A 9,651-nucleotide genomic window follows, 5' to 3' on the forward strand; every position below is an offset into this window, starting at 1 on the left:
TATTAGACAACCTCGTAGACATATTTGAAATGCCCTAAATGAAATCGAATTTAAAAATAAGAAAATATATATTGTGATATTATAATGATGGTTGGTAGTGGTGTAGACGGCACGGATAAGGAGTAGTTTCTCGAATATCATTAAATCAGAGTGATACGGAAATAGATCGAATGCATTGGAATAAAAGAGATACGAGAGTTGTATATGTATGGTACTCTACAATTTAATATAAGTTAAAAGAATTAATTGAACTTGTTAATAATTAACAAGATGTATCTAAACAAGTATAAATATAGGACTATACGGTGTAAGATAAATTAAAAAGAATTAGTTAAGTTAATTATAATAATAAGATACGCCTAATTTTTTGATTGATTATTAGGAGAAAAATCTAAAATTAAATAGGGGTGAGCGTTTCGGGATTCAGTTCGGAATTTTAGCGGTTCGGTTCGAGAACGGTTTATTCGGTATTATAAAATTTGTACCAAATTAGTACCGTATATTATTCGGTTCGGTTCGGTTCGGTATTATGACGGTTCGGGACGGTACGGTACTAATAAATAAGTACCAAATAAGAACCGAAATAAAAACGGTTCGGGACGGTTCATGACATATTTATAATTCATATAATATAAAAGTAAAGAGATTCAACATAATAATTTTATACAACAAAACAAAAGTTTCGAACTTGTAAATTTGGAAAAAATTCAACATTAATCTCAATGCATTATGCAAACAAACTCTTTAACATTAGTAAATATCATAATTAACTATTAATATTAAATATTTTTTAATTAAAAAATAAAAATACCGAAATACCGTTCGGTATTTTCCGAACCGAACCGTTCCCGAACCGTTCGGTATTTCAAATTTCGTACCGTTCGGTATTTTTATATAATACCGAACCGAACCGAAACCGAATTAATCGGTTCGAGACCAGATTCCCGAACCGAACTGTCCACCCCTAAAATTAAACGTGTTAATTCTATAACAATTTAAATATGGGTGATCTAATTGGAAATGTCTCGATATACGAGTGAGTAAAGTCAAAATATGTTAAAAGATCTCGTATTGGAGTTTCAATGTTGCGTAGCGAGTACGAGTCATATATGTTTATTATATATTTTCTTGAAAAATTTAATATTTTATATAAACTATTAAATTTAGCATTTGTTAGGCAAGTATTTCAATATATGCGGATTCTATTTAAAAAAACTTTTAGATTCTACACTTTTTTTTTATTTGTAGAATTTTGTGATTTTTAAAATTGCGGACCTCATTTGAAACTTTTAAAAATATAATAAATCTCTAAAGGATCTAAAATCTGAATTTGTTACATAAATAACAAATCTTGAAAATCATATACCATGCATGAATCAAGATATAAATGGATCAAAAAAAAAAAAAAAAAAAACTAAGATGCATCGCCTCTATCTGGATCGGAGGCTCTAAGGTAGTGTCAAGACCGTAATTTTTTGCCCGTCTTCGTTTATAGAGCCCAATGGGTGTTGATCGAATCCCTCCACCTAAAACCCTAAATCTCTGAATCCGCCATGAGAGGAGCTCTCTTCAGAAACCTCTCTCTCTGTGCTCGCAGAGCTCTTCTCTCCCCTCGTGTTCCCTGTCCGAGCCCCGCTACTGTCCCATTTCCTGCGGCCGTTGTCGCCGCAGCTCCTCCGAGACTCAGATTCTTCTCGTCGGAATCTGACTCTTCTGGCGATAATGCGAATCCGGCTTCCGAGTCTTCGGTGGTTCCGGAATCCGACAAGAAAGATATCGTCGTTGAGGATGTGAGCAACAAAGGTGAAACATTTTTCTTCTGGTTTTGCTCTGTGTGTTGTTTGAAATGAATGGAAACGATGAGAGATTTGCCGAAGGACACTTTCCGGTTATTCTTATTAGTAATCCTAGAAACCTTAGTGTCGCAATCAGTTTCCCATATTTCTCCTACGTGGGCCTGTGACATTTCCACATTTCGTGTTTTCTATTAATATGATCTCGTTGATCTTGAATGAACCCGTCGATGTATTTTCTTTTTTCAGATTTTGATGTATATGTCCAAGCCCCCTGTGTGGCTTAAAACGTTTGTTCATTGTCTCAGAGCTGAAAACTCGACTGGAGCAGTATTTCAACCAGGGCAACGAAGAGGCATTGCCTGGAGTTTTGGAAGCACTTATGAGAAGAAGGCTTGCGGACAAACACGAAGAGACAGACGATGAATTGATGGATGAGCTCCAGACACAGCCCTTCCAAAAGGTGGACGACGAAGATTTTGAGAATGATTTCGAGGAGGCACATTCTACTGATGAGGAACTTGAGGATCTGTACAATGCTCCGGAATATGTTATGCAAAAGATGGGAAAGGATGAATTTTTCAACATGGACGATAAGAAGTGGGATGACATGATCAGGGAGGCAACCGAACATGGATATCTGAAGGACACTAAGGAGTGCGAGGAGATTCTCGAGGATATGCTCAGCTGGGATAAGCTTCTTCCCGGTATGCCATTTACGTAAAAGAAATGTCTTCCTAATCCATCGTTTCAAATCTTTAAGCATAGTTGTGTTGCAACCTATTAGGATGTTTCTACTGGATGTGTTCTATCTTTCTTTCCCGCTTGATCTTTTTAGAAGTTTAGGGTGTCTTGTGATACATTGTCATTGCTGCAGCTAAACATATTCCTTACAGATGGAGAGAAGCAAATATGCTATTGTCGAAGTTTAGATATTGTTCAAGGGATGGTTACTTTGAGAACTTTCGAATTTGAAACTTGTTAGGATTGCTTGAATACGTCTCCTTGTACTTTCTATTTTCCTCCTGATTCTTCGATTGGTAGTAACTTGTAAGGTTTTAGGCCGACTGATAGTAAATGGTGGATCAAATGTACTTTTCCTAATTGGACTGGAGTAACACTTGTCTATTTAGATTTTGTAGGTTCCATGAATTTTGTTTTAATATGATGGATTAAATGGTTTCTTAGTGAGCCATAGCTTTGGTTGTTCCAAATTCTTCTTCCCGATATATGCTGAATATCACTTTATCAGGATCACAATGAGCACATTCTTCTGTTCACCGTGGTTTTAAGTTAGCATGTATATACGTAACTGCTGCATATTCGGTTTGCGTTATTATAAACATTAGGAAAATCTTCTAATTGTCTCAGATGACTTGAAGAAAAAAGTCGAAGATAAGTTTAATGAGCTCGGGGATATGTGTGAAAGAGGTGAGCTCGAGCCTGAAGAAGCTTATGAACGTTTCAAGGAATTCGAAGATGAAATGGTCTTGCAATACGGGGAGCAAATGGAAGCGGAGGGACCTCCTGAGTTTGACAATGAGGCTGTGCCCGACAATAAAAAGGACCAAGATGACGACCCTCCTGGCGAGGGTCCCATCCTTACGTGGAAATCACGCATCGTCTTTGGCCCGGGTGGCGATGCATGGCATCCAAAGAACCGGAAGGTGAAAATGTCTGTGACTGTAAAGGAGATTGGGCTCTCAAAGCATCAGTCCAGAAGGCTGAGGGAGCTTGTCGGGAAACGGTACAATCCCGGGAAAGACGAGCTTACAATCACCAGTGAGAGGTATATAATTGGCTGAGGAACCACGTTAAACAAAAAGAAACATGAAATAATAATCTTGGTCTGAATATAAGTAAATTGTGCAGGTTTGAACACAGAGAGGAGAATAGAAAAGACTGCCTAAGAACGCTCTATGGGCTGATTGAGGAAGCTGGAAAAGCGAACAAGATAGCAGAGGACTTGAGAACTTCGTACGTGAAGCAAAGACTGAAAGCCAATCCAGCGTTTATGCAGAAATTACAAGCCAAGATCACGAGGTCCAAAGGATCAGACGCCGTCAGCGGATAAGAAACTTTCGGGTTCGTACCCGCCTTCTGTTTCCCTTTTGGATTGAAAGAAGAACAACAGATGTTTTCCCTCTGATATTCTGCTTGTCTAGCAGGCAATAACATATGAATGCTGGTGATTGTTTGCTTCTCACAGGGTTTAGGAGTTTAGGTTACCGGGTGGTTTGTCTTTTGTCGGGAATAACATGTTCGTTAAGTATTGGTCAGATCCATGCATTGTGGAATTGCCGAATTGGCGGTAAGTTGTCAGAGTCTTAGAGCAAAGAAAGATTCAGTAGGGAACGTTGAGTGCTGTTGAAGGGCTTTTATACAATTAATATTATTGCAAGCATAGTTTAAGACTGAATCCACCACTTCATCAATATGTGTGTATATATATATAAAATATAACATGTGAGAGAGAGTTGTGAAGAAGACTGAATCCACCACTAAAACTAAGGCTGCTTATGGTTATGGATTCCTGCTTCCTTTTCCCACCCCCATGAATATAAACTGAACATGTAATATAATATATGTATATATATATATATATATATATATATAGAGAGAGAGAGAGAGAGAGAGAGAGAGAGAGAGAGAGAGAGAGAGGGAGGGAGGGAGGGAGAGACCGAAATTTGCTTTCTGGGTGGAAAGGCAGCTATAAACGCATATATTCCAAACACAAGGTTGAATTAGATTTTATATTTTATATATACATATATAAATTCGTTTTTTTTTCCTACAAACAATTTGTTGTGATAGCAACTAGCAACCCAACAAATTTCTTTGTGATTCAGCCCACAAATAGTATTTGGACAAATCGGATCGCAACGATTAATTACTATAAATCAATATTTAGAAATATAAATAAAAAAGGGAAAATCCCAAAAAAAAACACTGGGTTTTTCAATTTTGACAAAAAAAACACTGAATTTTATTTTTTATCAAATAAACATTAAATTTTTTAAACGAATCTAACAAAACACTGAACTTTTTAAGTGATCCAAAAAATATATAAACTTTTCTCCGATTACCAAAAAAATATTAAACTTTTTTAGTGATCCAAAAAAATACATGAATTTTTTTCGATTGTAAAAATACTAAGAAAAATAATCTGACGTGTTTGCATCTGATTGTGTCACGTCAGTCATTTTGTTTATTTTGACAATCGTTGAAGAGTTAAGTATTTATTTTGTCAAATTTAAAAAAGTTTAATGTTTATTTGATAAAAAAATTGATAAAAAATAAAGTTCAATGTTTTTTTTATCGAAAAGGTCAGTGTTTCTTTTTTTCAGTGTTTTTTTTTTCAAATAAAAAAAGAAACACCTACTTTTCATCCACAAGAATGATACATTAAAAAACTAATATATATATATATATACATATATATATATATATACTGTATATAATGAGCCACTTATGTCTTTACACTTTATAAAAGCAAAAAGGAAAAAAAAAAAGGAAGGTTACAGATCTTCTATAAGAAATATGTATCATCGTCACCATCTCCACACCAAATAATCTGCAAAATTTTCTTCAAAACCACCATGGACGACAACATACTTGTCCCCATAGAAGAAGAATCTCCTCACAGATCGCAGCATGTCCCCGTTTCATCGCTAAGTTCCAAAAACGCCGCCGCCAGAATTGCGTTCGGCGTTTGCTGCTTCTGCGTTTCGTGCCCTCTCTGCGTTCTGTGGTGCTGCGTCAAGCAGCCTTGCACCCTCGCTCTCAGAGCTGCCCGAAACGCCAGACGTCGCTTCAGTTTCTGCGTTTGCGGCAAGAGGGTCTCCGCTGCTGATTACTCTTCCTTCTCCGATATCGATTCCGATGAAGTCCACTGTCATCATCTTCATCATTGTTCTAAGCGAATTCAATGATTTGTTGTATCGGCTTTGTTATTTGTAAACACTATACCCAGAAAATAGATCGGCTCCGTTGGTAATGGGCCTAATTGGGCTTTATAAGCCCAACAAGAGAATCCCGTAATACTGTAATTTACTAGCCAACGATTTGATTGGGCCAAAAGGCATTTTTAGGCCCATTAATGAGATAATTACTACGAGTGAGAATATTATCGTTTTAATTTGTAAAAAAAAAATTGAAAAATCGGACTTTTTGCGGTGATTTTTGTGTGTGGACAAATATCGCACAATCTCGATAGATAATTGCAAGAAATAGGAATATCTATAACGTAATACACGTGGCGCTGTTTCATTGGTTACTCGCATGAACACCAGCAAAGCTTGGAACTCAGATTATGCAAGAATCTATTTGTGTGTGTGTGTCAGTGTGTCTTCCGATGGAATTGGAGCACGTGCGAATTAAGGAACTCAGGCTCCACAGCCGCCGCCGCAACCGCCTCCGCCGCATCCGGCTCCGCAACCGCCGCCACCGTACGTGTTGGTGTCGCCGTGATTGGCTTTGTCTTTGGGGAGTCCTTCGGCGCAAGAGAATATCAGAGCCGAGATTATGCAAACTCCGACCAGAGCTAAGAACAAGACATGGTAGACATAATTCGACGAATCTAACGGTGATCCTGCTGCGATGTTCATCAGATCCTCTCTCTCTCTCTCTCTCTCTCTCTCTCTCTCTCTCTCGGATAATATGGACGAGACTAATCGTGTGAATATAAATGATATATATATATATATATATATATATATATATATAGGTGATGAAAGGTCAAACGTTGACCCAATGATCTAGTTTTTAATATACTCTCCTTATTATCAATTATAAAAATCATATTACAACATCATATTGATTTATTTTATGATATTTGAGCATTATTATATATTTTGTTTGAATAATTATAATTTGGAATTTCTCATTTTTCTCTATATATTAACTCTACCAAAAGGTAGTCAAGGGATGATGATGATTTGACAATCAAGGGTGTTACCTTTTAATGTATATGTACCTTTTCTTTTGTACAAATTTGACAATGCGATTAAAAATAGAAATATTTTCATACAAGGCGAATTTCTTGTCCATTTTATTTGGTATCTTCTGGCATATATATATATATATATATATGTTAGAGGATATTAAGGAATAATCCAAGATATTATGCGATCTTTGATTATATTGTATTTTACGTATATGTAACCCTAATATTATTACTATATATTGTAAGCAAAGTACCGAGGAAAGATGAGGGAAATTTACTAAGTTTCATGGTATCAGAACGATACCCTAATTCTCTCTCTTGAAACCACCGCCGACCTTGCTCTCTTTTTTTCTTCTTCTTCTTCCATCTTTGTCTTCTTCCTCCCTCAACTTCTATCTCTTCCTCATGGTAACCATGGAAACCGACAATGCTCTTTCCGAAAAACCCTTTGGCGTGAGTAATATCAAAACTCACATCCCGATCACGCTTGACATGGAAGAATTCAACTATGACGCATGGCGGGAACTGTTTGAAACACACTGCCTCAGTTTTGACGTCATGGGACATCTCAACGGAACCGTGCGTGCAGTAGGCGAAACAGACACGCATTGGGCAAGGATCGACGACCTTGTCAAATTGTGGATCTATGGGACTATATCCAAATCCCTACTCACTGCCGTGCTAAAGAAGAAAAGCACCGCACACGACGTGTGGACACGGCTAGAAAACCAATTCCGTGATAACAAAGAAGCCAGGGCAATACAACTCGAGCATGAGTTGCACAACCTCAACATTGGGGATCTCTCGGTACATGACTACTGCCAACGTCTCAAGAAACTCTCTGATCTCTTAGCCAATATCGACGCCGAGGTATCAGACATATCCCTTGTGATGCATATGCTAAATGGGCTAAGCGAGAAATACGACAACATTGTCAATGTGATCAAGCACAAAACCCCATTCCCATCGTTCGAAGATGCGCGCTCCATGCTTACCCTAGAGGAACAACGGCTATCCAAGACCTCCCGGCATCAGCCATGAAATGTTGATCACTCCTCCTCTCCGAATGTGTTGTACACGGCTGCTGCTCCGCCGAACAACTCTCACGGTCAAGCTCAGGTCTCCATCTCCATGGGGATTCAACCATCGTGGTGGCCGCACTGGTGGTCGTAGAGGCCGCGTCTCTAGAGGTCGACGATACTACAACAATAGCCACAATTGGAATCCTCCGCAATGGCCGACTTATGCACCGAACCCATGGCAGTACCCGGGCTATTCTCCCAGTATACTTGGACCACCACCGGCTGCACCATCACCGCCACGGCATTCCCCGCCACAATGGCATTCGACAGCCTCTCCATCCATGCCGTCTGAACAAGCAACGTCACTGGCTCATGCATTAAACACAATGACACTTCAAAATCCGGCGGATCATGCATGGTATATGGACTCGGGAGCAACTGCACATCTCACGTGTTGGGTTTCCTGGGATCTCATGAGCGAATCTAATTCCTAAGAGATCGATTCTAGGGTTTGCGTAGCGGATATAAAACAAAAATTTTAATGAAACCCTAGAACCATGCTACTATTGAATCATAGAAACGTTAGAACACTTACCTCAATCGATCCGGGGCCTGTATCAATTGATCTGTTCGTCCGATCACTCTAGGCAGGAAGAATACCTCGCCCTCTACACGTATCCACACGTCGGGATGGATTCCAACACCTTGGAACTTGTCTGCTAGGACTAGAGATCTCGATCTCTCTTGTGTGCAAGGTTTTTGGAGGCTTAGGGTTTTATTTTTCTTCTTTTTTCTTCTTTTTTTTCTTTTTTTTTTCTTCACCTAAAACCCTAGAAGACATTCTCCTTATATAGACTTTCCAAAAATCCTAATTTGACAAGGAATAGATTACTAGGAATCCTAATCTAATTAGGTTTCCTAAACCTATTAGAATTCTAATCTCATTAGGTTTCCTAGATGTAATAGAATTCTAATCTCATTAGGATTCCTATACATAATAGGATTCCTAATCCCATTAGGATTCCTATTCCAATTAGGAATCTCAATCCAATTAGGATTCCTAATCGGGATAATATAGCACACGTACTTGTCCATCCCTATTGTGTATGACCCTGTAGGCTCATCCGGAATAGCAGTAAAACGCAGAATCTCCATTCCGCTAATACAAGTCATAGGCGGTCTCTAGCAAGACACTATGACTACCTATCTCGAATAGAGTTTGTTTGTGATCATACGAAAGCCAGTGATGATTCCGACTGATGATCCTTTTGTATCGCGATATCATATGTCGAACATAAGGCATGGACAAGCCACCTTATCTGATTCGACTGCTTTCTCGTTCACTGAGTTCGACTGTCTGAAATAGACGACGTTCGTCTATAGTGCGGCCACACATTTCTACAGTCTTGCTCACACGAGGGGCCCAACGATATCTCTCTCTTTTACGAGAGGTACAAATCCCGTATTGACTATCTACAATCCAGTACATGATTCGTTTCGTACCTGATACACGCCTTTATAGTCCTCCTGTTACGCAGGACGTTTGACGTAATCAAAGCACGCAACTCCTCATGTTGGATTCTGTAGATATCTCAGGTCTTAGGATCCAATCATAGAATCGTCGTATGAGATTCAAGTCATGACGCTAGTCCATGTGACAATCTCATGCGGGTCAGTCCAGTATTCCGTTCTGCAACGAATACCTATGATTGTGATCGTATCCAATACCTATGATCATCTATGAATGATACTAAACTCCCTAGTCTTATGTCATTATGGGAATAACGACATAATAAGACTAGTATGATGTGTGATTGATGATCATTGTTGGGTTTCCTGGGATCTCATGAGCGAATCTAATTCCTAAGAGATCGATTCTAGGATTTGCGCA

General features: G+C 38.6%; 1 protein-coding gene across 2 annotated transcripts; it reads left to right on the forward strand.

Moving 5' to 3' along the window:
- Positions 1–1,490: 1,490 nt before the first annotated feature.
- Positions 1,491–4,098, forward strand: LOC104820380. Of its 2 annotated transcripts, XM_010550801.2 has the most exons (5): positions 1,491–1,803; positions 2,102–2,500; positions 3,165–3,582; positions 3,666–3,878; positions 4,003–4,098. In XM_010550801.2, the coding sequence occupies exons 1-4, from the start codon at positions 1,554–1,556 to the stop codon at positions 3,865–3,867; spliced, it is 1,269 nt and encodes a 422-aa protein (XP_010549103.1). In that variant the 5' UTR covers positions 1,491–1,553; the 3' UTR covers positions 3,868–3,878; positions 4,003–4,098. The 2 variants fall into 2 exon arrangements, with proteins under 2 accessions (XP_010549103.1, XP_010549102.1); XM_010550800.2 differs by having other exon boundaries at positions 1,492–1,803; positions 3,666–4,098.
- Positions 4,099–9,651: the final 5,553 nt, after the last annotated feature.

Source organism: Tarenaya hassleriana, unplaced genomic scaffold (assembly GCF_000463585.1).
Source record: "Tarenaya hassleriana unplaced genomic scaffold, ASM46358v1 Cleome30, whole genome shotgun sequence".
NCBI lineage: Eukaryota > Viridiplantae > Streptophyta > Magnoliopsida > Brassicales > Cleomaceae > Tarenaya > Tarenaya hassleriana.

Bases quoted from the DNA above. Each gene is read 5' to 3' on its own strand.
- LOC104820380 (XM_010550801.2), top strand. From the start codon at position 1,554: ATGAGAGGAGCTCTCTTCAGAAACCTCTCTCTCTGTGCTCGCAGAGCT. The intron at 1,804-2,101 runs GTGAAACATTTT...TCATTGTCTCAG, and splicing joins TGAGGATGTGAGCAACAAAG to AGCTGAAAACTCGACTGGAG. The intron at 3,583-3,665 runs GTATATAATTGG...TAAATTGTGCAG, and splicing joins CTTACAATCACCAGTGAGAG to GTTTGAACACAGAGAGGAGA.